The sequence below is a fragment of the Nothoprocta perdicaria genome, unplaced genomic scaffold (genome assembly GCF_003342845.1).
Source record: "Nothoprocta perdicaria isolate Ctin4 unplaced genomic scaffold, notPer1 scaffold_63, whole genome shotgun sequence".
Taxonomy (NCBI): Eukaryota; Metazoa; Chordata; class Aves; order Tinamiformes; family Tinamidae; genus Nothoprocta; species Nothoprocta perdicaria.
Genome location: NW_020455899.1, coordinates 2023558 through 2039101, shown reverse-complemented (window position 1 = coordinate 2039101; position 15544 = coordinate 2023558). Strand labels below are relative to the sequence as shown.

The window sequence follows — 15544 nt, the reverse complement described above, 5'->3', positions numbered from 1 at the left end:
CAGAGAGATGGTGTTTCTACACAGGAGGGAAGTAAAAGCTGCAAACCCAGATGCTGAGGTGGCTCAAGGGAATGCTCAGAGACACGTTTCTTCTTTTTCTTCCTTTCCCTCTGCAGAAATATTCAGAAATTGAACTCCAGGCTGCAGGTGGCAAGGCAGAGGGAACTGGCATAGACATGGGATGTGTCCTGGATATGAACTTAACATATTGAGAGGGAGCCTATCAAGTGACAGCTGGAATGAAAAGGATCTTGTCCTGGTGCAAGGTTATTGATTTACTGGGTGCCAAGTGGCCATGGTGGTTTTTATTAGGGTACATCACCGTTTCTGCCCACAGTCACTTTAAGCTCTTTTCCTCCCTCCTCATAATTCAGACTTCCCACTCACCTGCAGTGCTTTAAATGAGAACAGTGTAGAAAGGGCTCAAAACATCTGACACCTCTTTGCACAGACGTGAGGCCATCACCAAGTGGTTGCAAGTCAAGCTAGTCAAGTGGAGCAACTTGGCTCCCGGTTTTTCCCTGTTTTCATTCTAGTTTCCAAACCAACAATGCTTCCCTGTGCAAAAAAATAGCAATGCAGTAGATTTTAACTTATGTTCCAAGGGAGGAAAATCAGGTGATCTCATCTCAGAACAGATTTTTATTCCCCTCCCTTTTTAACAGAAGGGCTATTAAGAAAACTAATAAAAAACCGCAGCCCTATTGTGCTAAGATACGCATCTAACGAACAGTTCTCAACCCAAAGCACTGTTTGTGTGTACATTTTAATTCTGTTCCTGCAGAGCCTGGTGAAACAATAAAGCGGTTTTGACAGGCCTGGCCCTTTGCACATAAAACCTTTTTGTGCTTCATCCAGTTCAGTGACTCACTGACTCAAAGCTGAAAAAGAACAGCAGGAAAGCCTGTTTTTCCCTCTGTCCACATAGGAATCAAAGCGTCAGGAGAGGGGTGGGCCTTGTGCTGCTTCTGAAGCACATTTTAGGAGGGCATTGTAATCAAAAAATACTCAATTCGGCTCATTTACTGCAGCTGGCACTTGCTTCTAATAATAAAAGTTCAGAAGACACTGGTGTGGGAGACAGAAATGCCACCAGTTGTGTTTCCTGCCAAATCTTGATAAAATTGTGATTATGTTTAGCACAATCACTGCAGTAGCTCTTAGGCTTTGGCCACCAGTTAGTGCTGGAGGAGGAGGACAACATCTTGACCGCTCATCCAGTGCCACTTCAGCAGCTCTTTTCTTGCTGCCTCCTCCTCTCTCCATGTGCAGATGTACCTGGCGCTGTGGATGAGCAGTAATGCTGCAGTCCAGCTATTCCTCCAGAGAAACAGCAGCAGCAGCAGAAGAAAAGCACATTTTACACTTGGATCTGAAAGACTAGAGTGTCTTACTGCGGGTTTCGGGGTGTTAACAGCACCAGACAGGCGCCAGGTTGACCAAGCTAATCCTTGCTCTGCATTTCAGACATTAAAGTGAATGATGGGAGCAGTAGGTTCAACACCATGAGGAAGCTGCTCCTGGTCGAAGTCCTACCTTGGTTTTACAGTCTCTGCTGTAAAAGCTGCGTTATTTCAAACGTGCTAAGTGGATGTTTCTAATTTGCTGCCTCCCACGGAGACTGATGAGATTCAACCTCTCTCTGGATTATTACCTGATTACGAGAAACTGCTCTGTTCTTGTTTTATGGAGTCGCAGCATTTCTGCCTGCAACAGCTTTTCACTGCAGCTTATTTCCTTAGAATCCTCCTCTCTTTTTGGCCCGAATTGTGCTAAGAGCCTTAGCTTACAGGATAGTCTCTATCCCCTCTAGCCGAGTTTCTCCTTGCACTTTAGATTAGGAACCATCTGTTTTGTAGGACATCTAAGCTAACATGGCTTTTGTGCATGGCTGGGGCTCCAAAGGGCTGCTGAAGATCCAGGTCCCTCTCATGCTCCTGTGGTCTTTGCAGAGGTCACTGCATCTTGTCAACCCTGCAGCAGGGACCATGAGTTAAGGCTGGTCTAACTGTCCTCATAAGGATTGTCCGCTTTGCAGAGGAGTAACTCAGTGGACTAGAAAACAATAAATTAGTTTACTGAAACTGGAATATTAAAATATTTAACTTGTTTCCTTTAATGTAAGTCATTCTGCAATATCCTAAAAGAATACCACTTTAGGCAAATTTAAATGAAAAAAATCATTAATATACACCCTTTAAAGACTCGTCATATCATTTAATTCAACTTGAAATTCACCAGCACAGGTTCTAGGGATCACTGTGGATTTTTTTTGGTGAGAAAATTGCTAGAGATGCAGAGGTTTTGTGTCCCCATTGCCCTAGTTTGTAAAATACAGTCTAAAATGCTTCTAGTAAACAAAATTCTAATAATTCAAAAAGTTTCTTCTCATCAGCCTTTCCTCTTCTTAAAATCTCCCATTGTGGAGAGCATAGGATTGATAACGTCCCACCTGCACTTCATGGAGGTCCCTGAAGTACATACCACATCACATAACATAAGGTTATGTGAAAACATGTAGGTTATGTAACGTTATGCGATAACATGTTGTGTTAACATGCTGGTCTGGAGTATGGGTAGCATTAAAAAAAAAAAGTCCTGTTTTTAAAAGAACCATCGTGAAGAAGATGACGCAGCTTCGAAGGGGTTTGCTGCTGTGAAGCAGGAGGATGTCTATATCCGGCCGGGTTGTAGGGCACAGAGCAGTGTCGCTCAGTCCTGCCGCTCCCCTGGACGCCAGCCCAGCAGTTGCAGAGCACGGACAGCAGCAGGGATTGGCCCTATTCCCCCAAACAGCCCCAAATAATTAAGAGGAATTTCCGAAACTYGGGTGCATTTGCTTTCTTTCATTCAGGGCTGGCAAAATCAGAGGGCGCACGAGGCAGAGGCTGCCACTCTGCAGGATGCAGCAGGYGGATCGCAGGTAGCAAGTACATCCTGGTACCAGCAGTAATTCAGTAATTATTGTATTACTTTYGTTTTATTCTGTTTTGTTTTGTTTTATATTTTATTTCATTTCACTTTATCTTCCTTGCAGGTGTATAAAGCAAAATATGGTCTGGGACGTGCAGATGAAGAAAAACACATTCACAAAGCGAAGGCAGTTTCTTTGAATTTCTATATATGCTTTTGGAGCTATAGGTTATGAAGAGGGAGGAGCGCCTGTAAAACTGGGGCAAACATTAACCTGGAAATTATTACTTCAGAACAGAATTACTACTTCAGGACAGAAGCACTTTCATTTATGTGTGTGTTTTATTTATGCTCATGAGTATGATGACCAGCTTACCACCACAAGAATGATTTTTGCATATGCAGTGATGGTAACTGCCAGCATAGGTGGTGGGTATTGTTGGAACAAAGGAGAAAAAAAGGAAAAAAAAAAAAGAGGAAATACTGGATTAAGTGCCTGGAACATGCAGTAAATGTTCCAGGTGCAGCCCAGCCCAGGGCAGGGGACGCCCAGGGCACGTCCAGATAGATCTGAGAAAATGGGAGTTTTACAACGTGGAGGGCAAGTCACGCCACCTTCCAGTTCCAGTTATTTCCTCTTAGGCTTTTCCCTGTCTCGCCTTTACCACGGTCTGCCTCCTGGCTGCCGGAGGGGATGTCCTGCCATCCCATGCAAATGGTGCTCAGAGCAGAGGACATGCTCCAGTGCAGAACCACGAGGGTTGAGGCTGGAAGGGACCCCTAGAGCTCATCTAGTCCAACCCCTGCTCCAGCAGGGACACCCAGAGCACCGGGCACAGGGCGGCATCCAGGTGCGTTGGGAAGATCTCCAGAGRAGGAGACTCCACAACCTCCCTGGGCAGCCTGTGCCAGGGCTCGGGCACCCTCGCAGCCAAGAGGTTGTCCTCGTATTTGGGCGGACTGTCCCGTCTTTCAGTCTATGGCTCTTGTCCTGCCCCTGGCYGCCCCCAAGCAGAGCCTGGCCCCATCCTGCTGCCACCTCCCTCAGGACACCCRCTGGTGCGATGCCCTCCGGGCCTCTCTTCAGCAGGCGGAGCAGCCCCCGCTCCCTCAGCCTCTCCTCGCGGGAGCGGCACTCCAGCCCCTCATCGTGTTCACAGSCCTACGCAGGGCTCTGCCCGGTCGCTCCATGTCCCTCTCGTGCTGTTGAGCCCAGCGCTGCCCACAGGACTCCAGAGGTGGCCCTAGAGAGGGGCAGTTCCCAGTGGCTCCTGTTGCTTCGCTCCCAGTCCAGGGAGGCAACGCTCAAGTCTTCAGGCCGTCACTGAAAGACCAGAGCTTCATTTCCACCCTGGCGGGTGTTTTGTGCCAGCATCTCTGCAAAATGTCATCATCAGGGGCCCGCTGCTCCTTCCGAGCACTGAGAAGCTGGCTTGTTTTTTCTTTTCCTAATGGGATTAGCGAGTGCTGACGCAGAGCGGAGCTTCCTCGCAGGACCACTGGCTCCACAAACAACAGCACGGCCGGGGAGCTCCTGCGTCCGCAGAGGCCTCGTGCCTGGGGCTCTCCAGGACACACGACAGTGACAGAACAGCCCCCAGCTTTGCAGACTGCCGTGGGCACGAAATTGTCCGCAGATACTTCAATGGTCAGTGTTTTGTGCAATGCCTCCGCCCTCAGCTTTCGCTTTCCTTAACAAGAGCCATTTTAAGCCCAGCTGCGTCAGTCAGCGAGCTCTGCTAGAGATATTCTGAGCTATGGAGGCAGCCTTGCAACCTTGCAATGCAGAATATGTGCAAAGGCAGTGCACACCCCTGGGTCCCATTTGGGACAACAAAATGTGTGCCACTAGGTGACATGAATCACGGTGATCCAACTGAGTGAGGTGATCCCGTCCGGGAGGGGGACTCGAACTCGCGGTAAGAACGCAGCGCCTCTCCCCCCCCCGCGCCCCGAAGGGTCCCCTCTACCCAGGGACGCTCCCAGGGCCCCCGCCCCGCACCGCCCCTCCCCTTTGGGTCCCGCCCCTCCCCTCTGGGCCCCGCCCCCTGCCAGCGGCGCGCACCACTCGCCGCGCATGCCCAGAAGGAGTTCTCCCTCTCCCCGCTCTCTCCTATTGGATGGCGAGGCTGAGGTGCGTGTGCGCTGGTGAGGGAGGGTGGGCGGCGCATGCGCAAAGGGCAGTAGGCGGGGGGGCGCGTTTCCGGGCGCATGCGCCGCCGCGGGGCTGGGGAAAGGGGCGGTCTCGCGGGTGGCGGTTGGTGACGGTTGGTGACGGTTGGTGACCGTTGGCTGCTTGAACGGCCGGGGCGCACGGGGCGCCGCTCTCCCTTCAGCCCAACCTGCCTCGCCTGCGCTCGCCATGGAGGAGCAGAAGGTGAGTGCCGGCCGCGGCACAGGGCGGGCGGGCAGGAAGCCGCGGCGAGAGCGGCTTCCCCGCGGCCGCTGCCTCCCTCCCTCCCTCCACCGCGGCAGTTGAGCAGCCGCTGCCCGCAGTGGCCCCCGGAGAAGCTCCCTGCAGGGGCCGGTGTTCGCAGCTGGGGAAAGGGGACAACGGTTGAGGAAGCGAGGGTGCCACCGGCCGACTGGTTATTGCAATACGAGGAGGGCGACCGTGACGGGGAGATGCGGAGAGGTTGGAGAGCCACCTGGATGAATACTGAGTCTTGAGAAGTCCTGTCGCTTTGGGGGATGCTCGCTTCGTGCTTACAGTTGCTTAATAAAGTACAGCCCAGACATAGAGCTCTTTCACACTCTGTATTCCTGTCATAAGTAATTACAGAATATACATAGGCCTGTTTCCTATTCATGCAGAACTGAGCTGAAGAGAACTAATTAATGGAAGGTTTTTTGTTTGTTTGTTTTTTACCTTTTCTTTTCATGTAATTTCCTCCTTCCCTCACTTGCTGTCGACTCCGTTAGGGAAATCAGTAGCAGGGCTGCATTTGGTAAAGAGATTTCTTTTTTCCTTTTTTCTTTTTTTTTTTTTTTTAAGATAAAGCTTTTGCAAAAAAGTCTGACTCATTGTGCCTTTTTTTTTAGCTAGCGATCCAAAGCTACATTGATTGCTGTCTCCTTGAAGTCAATGCTTTTCTGTGCTTTGAAATAGTTTTGTGAGCAGTCTGGATAAATGGCATTGCTAATGTCTTGAAATGTATTGATCAGAGAAGTTAGTTGCTTAGTTTAGCATTTGTTACTGGCACTTCATCGTCTTCTATGTTTAGAAGGTGAGCTGTGAACTTTCCTGGGAGTGCTTCTCTAGTAGAAGCTATGTGAACTTGAAGCAGCCTGTGGCTGGTTGGCATGAACGGGATGGCTGCAGCTGTCACGTGGGTACTCTGCACGGATATTTCTCAGTGATATGATTGCACATAACTGAATTCCAGTGCTACTTGGAGGTTCTGAATACAGTAGGAAATCATTACTAATCATATAATTAACAGTGATTCTGCTGCTGGTTTGCTGCTGATCATGACTTTGCTAAAATGCTGTAGCTCTGTGATTGAACTTGGTACTCTCATCACTTGTTAATGTTAAAACTGGGGAGGTCTCAGATAAGTTTTTGGCCAATAATATGTCATGAATAAGAGCATGGAAGCTAGGGATGCCCTTGGAGCATGGTCACCTGTATTTTCTCATAAGTAATTTTTCAAATTCTGTCATTTTCAATATGGGAAGGAAATACAGAAGACTTAGAGACTAAGGATACCACTTTGTAAATATGGTCCGCTTGTATAAAAACTAATGTGGTCTAATTACTTGTTTGCCTTAGAAATTCAGATCTGCATGCAGTCATAAGATTGAAGAGTTTAAGTTGCTTCTTAACAAACAAAAATGATGTAATAGTTTAATTTATTGAAGTTTACTCTTTAACAATCGAGATGCCCAGCTGCTTCAACAGATGCTATAGGGCAATATAATGTTAATTGTTGGTTACTCAGGGAGGGGCTGTTTTCCTTTATGTTCTTGTCAAGACTGCTGTGCCACCACATGCTGCTGGGCTTTGTCCTTTCAGCTTCTTCAACCCTTGCAAATCAGCCCTGCTGCCTTACAAATGCTATGTATTTTTTTTTTTTATTTGAAAAAAGTTCTAGATTCTGAGAATAATAGRTACTGAAAACTGAAGAGCATTACTGTGCTGAGTATTAGGAGGAAATAGCTTAGACTTCAACTGCTGTGTGATAAACTTACCATAATATTTTGAAAATGAATTTAAAACTGATTTTTAGAACTTTCTTGAACACCTCGGAGGTCAATAGATATACTAGCCGAAGAGTATTGCCAGAGTTATTTATAATAGAATTCTTGTTAGTGTTTAACCAAGTAATACATTCATCAATGCAAAGWGAATTTAAATATCCTTAGGGAGATAAATACCAATGTTTTTTACTAAACATGATTCTCTAGTCATTGTCACATTATGTAATTTATTGTGTAAGGCTTAATTGCTCTATAGATATATAACTTTCCTAGTGTGCCTGTCATCGTACATAATTGCAATGAATTTTCAGAAATTCCGTTTATAAGAAATGTGGAACAATGCAGTGGCCTGAACTTATCGTATATATTGGTAATATTTGGAAAAGAATCTGTATATTACATTAGTGGTTCTTAAAAGCTGGCTTTCTATCGTAGTCTCATGTGGTTTAGTAGTTAATATGCTCTGTGTTGTTAGTGTTGGTAGATTTTTAGGCCTTTTTTCACCTGTTTATAGATGAGGTATGTTTATTGTAAAGTTGGATCAGACTTGAAGGTGGAATTCTTCTTTGGAGGTATTGATAGGTTGCTTAAAGCCTTTACTGATCTTTGACTAMTTGTTGAATTTGACATCAGATATTTTTCAGAAACTTGTTTGACAGTTGTTTCTAATTTCTGCCATATTTTAGACTGTTTGTTTGGAGACTGTCTGAATAATCTTCAAATGCAGACCTTTTCCTTTAGTCTTCCTTACTACTGAATAATCCTTTTCAGTTTTATAGCTGTGTACAACACTAATTTTTTCCACATGGTAGAACTGAGTAAGCCCTAAAATCCYAGTTGAAAGAGGATTGAGACTTTTCTTCTTCATCTAAATTGACAGTTATGTTTATAGGATCTAAGGCTTAACTGCAAGCTTTCTGACATGCAAAAACAATTACTTCTGGTCAGTTGTGAATGCAGAAGCAGCTGGTTAGACCATAACTTTTGTCCACGATACACTAGTGAATGAAATGCTATTTTAAACTTGTAAAATATTAACTAAACATTGAATGGATTCTAATTAAGCCTTCCAAATTAAGCCCCACTGTTTCAGAAAGATACCACTTGTTTGCCCTCCTAATGAGTCTTAGTTTCAGTTGTCACAAGCAATAGCACTGTTTCTTTTCATAGTGCTGTTGTTTCACAGTGCATGCTTGTAAAAGCAGTAAAACTTCACTTTCCTGTTGTCTCATATGTGAGCTAAAATGTTAACAGTTTGGAAACAGACAAGGGAATCAAAGAACTGATAAATACATCATAAGAGGTTTATTTAAAGACYGCTGATGAAGCGGCTAAAGAAAACAAGTTGAGGCATAGTTTAAGATTAGTGGTTAAATTCCCTGAGGTGGTATTAAGAGCAGTTGTAGATGCCTACATCTACACCTGTGAAAGTAAAGGCTCTTTCTTGCTCTTTAATAAACAAATGCTACTTAGTATTAAATGATTTCTTTTAAACTAACAAAAATTTTAGTTTGACTTGAGCTTTAGAATGCTTTTGGGGCCTTTTATATTCTTTTTTCTTGCAAGAACAAATTATAACTTGAATGTGTGTGATGGAGTTCTCCTACTGCTGTAAGAAAAAATCTGTGATACCTTCCATGTATGCTGAAATGATAATGGTTAAAATAGCCATGTTTCTTTTGTAACTTTTTGTCTTTGTAATTCTAGGAGACGCTGCAAAGGATTGTCTCTACTTTAGCAAACAAAAATGATGAAATTCACAACTTCATAGACATGCTGAACCATACAATAAAAAATGTTCAGGTACATACATAAACATGTATATGTTTAAATCTCAAGGTTACATCTGGGAGGGGAGGTAAACATCATGAAACTGAAAACTGGGAAGTTTTGCTTAGTTTACAAGAGGTGGGTTGTATTAATTGAGTTTAAAAATCATCATTTTGGAATCAGCTAGAAAAAAATCTTATTTTTGAAGCCTGTCTCCAATGTGATGGAATATGGTTTATTATTTTTTGGGTTTTTTTTTGTGTTGAAAAGATATGATACTAATTTCTTTGGTAGGCAAGGCCACAAATTCCTCTCAGTTGAAAGTAGTCTATTTTTTTAAAAGTACCATTCTATTTTGGTACATAGAAAAAGAGGACTATTCTGATGAGAACGGAACTAATGAGAATTCTTTGATATTTTCTTTTTTTTAATCATGTGCAGATTGTTGAGTGTATGTTAGTTATATCTGATTGTTGGAACTGTTCGTTCTGCTCCAGAACAAGGTCTATATGTTCTTTCTTTCGCTATCAGTGAGCAAGGTTCCCTATTGATGAGCAAAGACAACAGGATTTGCTGTCTTGTTAATGGTAAGCCAACTTACCATTGGAATGAAACTCATTCCACATACATTTCAGATGATTTCTTGAGTCTAGATTATACAAATGGAGTGTTGAATTAAGCCCTTTTCATGGAAGTGGATTACCTCTTTACAAGGATCTAGTAATGAAAGGGAAATTCATTACTAATGAATTTAATACCAAGGCCTTGTGGTATTAAAGCTGCCAAATAATTGCTCATGTGCGTCTATGTTTCACTGTCGGTCTTGCATAGATTTCAGTTGAAGTGTCCTATTGCCAAGTCAAGTTAGGAGGTGCCAGTAATTCTCAGTATTTTCTTTCCTCTGATAAACTGAGGCGTAATGAGAAGATAAAGTACATAGTCATGGTAAGGCGTGTTTAGGCGGACAGCATAATTTTCTGTCAAAAAGACCTATTGTATTTTAATATTGATTGCAACAATTTCATTTCTCTTAGGAAAACTCTTCTAATGTTATCTCTGAGTTGGATGAAGAATTTGATGGTCTGTATTCCATACTGGATGAGATGAAAGGAACTATGACGAACACTATTCAACAAGAAGAGGCTCGTAAAATTCAAGCTCTACAGGTAAATGCATAGCTAAAGGAAACTTTTGCAGCCAAATAAAAACATTTTTAAGCTGCTTATTTAAATCTTAACTGAAGGTGACTATTTTGGTTGTTTTTGCAAGAAATATGACTGTGGAAATGTGTATTTTAAGTATTTATGTGGTCCTTTTTGTTAGGGTAATTCATAATMCTTGCTTCTATTAACAATATGCAGAAAGAAAATAGTTTTATCCATTATTTACAGATGGAGAATGCTGCATAGGGGCAAACCTTGAGTTTACTACCATGATGCTAAAATAGCACCTGGACTGGATTTTTTTTTCTGCARTTCAGAGCAGGACAGCAGATGAACTTACATATTTATGTAATTTGCTAAGGCTTGGTCTTGAAGGCAGGAGTGAAATTGAGTATGATGAACACAAGGCCAGCATCCTATTAACAGAACTGATCATCTTCCACTTAGCATATGGAGACTTATATACACACTCTGGAAGATGCTGCATTCTTGGGAAAAATGTTACACTGCCATCTGCTACTAAACTTGTGTGAACTTCATTTTTGTGCCATTCCACTGGTTAATATAGGACAACTTTTTGCAGTAAGTTTAAGAGAAAAAAAATATGGCTGTGGGAAACAGGAGCAAGGTCGTAGTTGTCCCCCCGCCCCCGTAAGTTGTAACAAGTTAACTTTAGTTTTCAGAAAAACTAGAGTTCTTGCATGGAGCCCTAGGAAAATTTACATCTTTCAAACAGAGGCCATCTCTGTAGCTTATTTTCTTTTCATGGTACTGCTTGTATTCATCTTAGAGTGGAGTGTAGGAAATCAAGTTACATGTGATTCTTTTCACTTACACAAAGCAGTGAAGGTTTTCTTGAAAACTTCATGTTCCCTTAGTTTTCCTGTTATTTGATTAAAGAAGTTTTAGGAACTGCTTTGTAAAACAAGGTACCCTTTGAAGATTTTTTATTACCATACTTAAAGGTTATCTGTGTAAAACTTTCCAGAACTTCTGGGTGAATATTAAAACAGATTTAAGGTTTGTTTGTTTTGTAGTTTTATACTGAAATACTAGAGTGTTCTGAGTATTGCATGCAAGCCTTTGCGAGAATTCCTGTGAAGGAAGTTGCACAAACTCCTACTTCGTTAGTTAAGTAGTTAAGTTTATTTCRTGTTTTCCAGCTCTCTTCTAGCTGTACTATACAGTGTTTCTTTATAGAACCAACAGACTGACACATAGGATGTGCTCTGTGCCTGAAGTGTGTAAAGTGTGTACACTTGTAGATTAAGACTTGTCACTTCTCAAATTCTGTTCACAAATGGTCTCCTTTAGAACAGTTGTTCCTGCTGTAATTTTTCATCTATAGAACAGGACTGTGTTTGTTATCTGTAAAACAGGATGAAGTGTAGAGGAAGCTCCTGGAGCACAAAAGTATTTAGCTTAATAAAAAAAATCAAACAGCTTTACCAATTACAGGTTGTTATAGTTAGTCAGAAAAAATACCATAAGCTGCCTCATCTCTGGATAACTGCCCGTATTCTTGTTTAAAATATAGGTGATATGAGCATGCTTCTTTCATGCCTTTTGTCCCTCAGACTCTTCATTAGTTCATGACGTAAACTATAAGACTCGGGCAATTTTTTAGTCCTAGTACCTTATACCAGAAAAACTATGCCATGCGTTTGGATAGTTCAACATGCACTAACATAAGACAGTCATATTAAATACATATGTTAAAAGTACCCTTATTGAGATGTATGTAGATTATTTTTAATTCTATGCAGCTACCTTTAGCAGTCTCCAGTTTTGCAATATGCAGTTCATCTTACATATTTCATCTCTTGGTGTGATTTTTAGTATTAGTTTTCTTGTTAACTTCATCTTCTAGAAAATCTAATCATTCTTAATATCAGTTTATTTTAATTTAAATTTTTGGCTGTGTCTCCAAATCATCGAAAGTATCGTTATCTTTATACARTTGAGTGCTAAGATTCCTTTCAGTATGTCTTTAATTAAAAAAAGGTGTTTAAAACAAAATAATGCCTTTTGTATAATATCTGAATATTTATTAATTCTTGGACGGTTAACGCAAAAAAAGGTGTTGGAGCAAAACTAAATTTTTSAACTTATGGCATCCCATCTTGTAAGAGGAGAATGCTGTGGTCATGTCRTGTTAAGGTTGACACAAAATTTGTATTGCAACCATGAAATTAAAAAAAAAAACACCTCTGTATTCTGTGGAACATGTCACTGTTGAAGATCTTCATTAGTTATAATTTAATATATCCGTACTGAGGTATCTCTAATGTTTTTTGTTTAACTACCAGTTTGCACAACTGTTCGACTACCATTTTTTTCTTCTAGTTTATGTTCAGTTTCATTTTTCTACTTTTCATTTTCTTGTACTTTCTCTGTCTCAATTCTGTATACGTTTTAGATTCTTCCGGAATTTCTCAATTAGCAAACAGTCTGGTCTGTAGTGTACTGAGCAGGATAAATCCCTCCCCTAAATCTTGGAACAACCACTGTTGGTGTTTTGGTGGTGTGTGTGTGTGGTTGTTGTTTTTGCTTTGTTTTCTCTTGTAAGTGACAGTGTTTATTTCATTGCAAGTTTTTAATCCTGGACTTTCTTCTACCTGGGCTGATTTAGACAAATCTTGTGGCTGTCAATGTGAAATACAAATTAATTCTGCTAACCTTTCTAACCTTTCTATTGTTCTGCTTTGTCTCCAACTAAAGTTATTATAAGATGATCATTGCTTGTTCCTTATATCAGGTAGTGATGGATTGTTTCTGCTAGTATATCTGGCAGTACAGCAAGTCTTGCTGGTCTTTAGTAATACTAGTCTCTTATAGTTACATGTTGACAATTTTGAGTTCATATTGAGTTTTGCAATTTTTATGGGGGAATGCACCAGTTGTCATGGAAAAAATAGTGGTGGTAGGGGGTGAGTGTCACAATGCACTTCATTCATGTGAAAAATAATAATAGGTTTTATTGATAGAGACAATGGTTTCACAAAATTTTATGGTAAAGTCGCTTATTATTTACTGCATGGTGATTCAGGATACACACAGAATTATCAAGGACACCCTCCCATTGAGTCACGAGGGTCAGATTAGACCCCTTTTGCTTTCCAAGCTCCTTCCGAGAGGAGTGTGAGTGCAGCTGGATCCAATCCTAGTCCCACACCTGGTCAGTGGTTTATGACTAAGGGATTTTGTGCCCRGTTACATCAGTAGTGTTTACAATCTCAGAGAGCGAGCGTGCCGTAGTCTCTTACCACAAATCCGTTGTGGAAAGCATCTCCTCACTCTGAGGAGCCTCCTTGAGAGGTGTCCCTGCTAAAGGGAAGATCCTGACATGCAGCCCGCTGCCGTGCAAGGAGAGCTCAAGGGGCTCCTGGGCTTTCCCCATATTTATGGGATAAGATGATTGACTTGTAGTGCTCCTTTCATTTCAGAGAACTTTTGGCTGGTGTGTGCATCATTAGCCTTATCTCCCCATCAGGGTGCAGCCATCAGGGCTSTTATTGCTGGTTAATGTCTGAGTGGCGGAAGAAATCAGACAGAGACCCATGAGGATCAGATAATGTCACTGGTGGTTAACACCTGAATAGGGCAGTATGTGAAAAATAAGGCTGAGCTGAGAAAGGAGCATTTCTGTCACACCAGTTGTATATTGACTTACTAATTTCAGTATTTGGCGTATTCCTCCCCGAAACTGTGGTGCAAAACACTAACAGCTTAGAGCTGTTGGGACCTTCTGTTAAATGCCTGCAGCCTGAAATAGTTCTGTACCAGATGTGTGTACACATGTAGACAAGAGAATAGATTTCCAGAGTACCTACAGTTTGAGGAATACTTTCCRGTATAAAAAGAAGCATTGTCAGCTGCAGTTAAAGGGAACTCTTCCGGAGTGGTAAACTACTTCTTATAAGAGAACAAGCTAAAGGGTTTACTTCAGAAGTTGAGCAAGAATCCTTAGAAGTCTAGAAGAAAGGTTTAGGTGTTGAATGAGAGTCTAGATGTTTYGCTGTTGGAAATTCTTTCCAGAGTATGACTGGACTGATTGAAGCTTAAAGCAGAGGCTTACCCAGGTCCATGGAGACACACGAAACTAAAAGTCTTCAGAAATTAATACCTCTCACTGAACAACTCTCAGAGAAAATTGAGCTGTGAGTTGAATTAATTATTGTAAATCGTAGTCAAGAAAAGCTAATACTCATCTTTACAAGTTTTACCGGAAACCATTTTGATGCTCATATGGCTGTTTGGCTTGACTGTATTTGTTAGCTGAATTGATCTGTTTAGCATAACTCAAGTGTGATTGAATCAGATTGTGAAAGCTTATATGTTTAGTACTGCAGGATGAATTGCTGCCTGTTGTCTGTGGGATAGCTCAGCCAAACAACTAAGCTCTTTTTTAAAATCAGAAGAAGATGAAGGCAAGTGGAATGTTACAGATGACTGATGCAGTCGTTAAGAGCCCTACTTGTCTTTCAGTGGAATCTGGTATCTAACTGCATCCCCAAGGGACATTCTCTTGATGACAGAGCAAACTTCTTTTGGAATTGAGGCACTGAAGGATCTATGCAAAGAGTGCTTTTCATAACAGTGACTCAATCASACCAGACCAATAGATAACTGTTTTATTTGGTTTGGTTTTATCTAAACCCTCATTTTAGATCTGTTTGAAAGGAGAGGGTTTCCTTAGTTTAGTATCCCTTTAAAATGCTTGTGTTGAAGCTAGATTCTTCTTTAGCTGCAGAGAGAGAGCTTGAAAAATAGGGGCTGTATAATTCTTTAATGTTATAACTCTCTCCAAATACTCAGTTCCTATAAATGGAAGTACTTATTTAGTGCCACCTAATTTAATGACACTAAATGCTTATGTTCTTCCCAAAATCCTATATATTAGTGAGATGCTAATATAAACATCTACTTACSATTATCATTTCTGAAAAAAGGGAGGTGCCTCTTGGATTTGTTTCTTTGAGGTGTTTGCTTGGAACATTTTGGCAGAATGATGTTGTATCTGACTTGGGTCAATCTTGAATATCCTCCAGAGAGGACAGCAGCTGTGATAAACGAATGACAACTTGCATTAATCACATGCCCCAAAAGTCTTCTACAAACTGTGCATAAACCTACAGGTTTTGAACTGTTTCTTTGCTGCTGTTTTATCCTCAGGCATTAAGAGGAGGTACATGTAATGTCTTGTCAAACTAGTTATAGTTCTGATGTGCTTGAGGGTAGTTTGTACTTGAAGCTGATAGAATTTGCTCCTGAGACGGTGATTAGTTCAAGGCATTTTTTTCTAAAAGCTTTTTTCAAAGAAAAATAATTTTACCATGGTCATTTGTTCAAAGACTAACATATACAAGTATCACTTGGTTAGAAAAATAGCCATAGATCAAATGGCAATACAAAAGCTACTGGTAGGACTATAGYTTGAATTAACAGCTTGTTGGATGTGTGTTTGGGATGCTACACTATATATTTTGGAGATGTAT

At 41.5% G+C, this 15544-nt stretch overlaps 1 protein-coding gene across 4 annotated transcripts in view; it reads left to right on the top strand.

Annotated features, from left to right (window-relative positions):
- The first annotated feature begins 5236 nt into the window (after nt 1–5236).
- Nucleotides 5237–15544, top strand: part of FSD1L (fibronectin type III and SPRY domain containing 1 like) — a 31879-nt gene continuing 21571 nt past the window's right edge. For all 4 annotated transcript variants that reach the window (XM_026049937.1, XM_026049936.1, XM_026049935.1 and 1 more), the window contains exons 1-3: nt 5237–5290; nt 8821–8916; nt 9918–10049. In XM_026049937.1, coding sequence (XP_025905722.1) covers nt 5276–5290; nt 8821–8916; nt 9918–10049 — 243 coding nt within the window. In that variant the 5' untranslated portion in view covers nt 5237–5275. The remainder of the gene's footprint in view (nt 5291–8820; nt 8917–9917; nt 10050–15544) is intronic.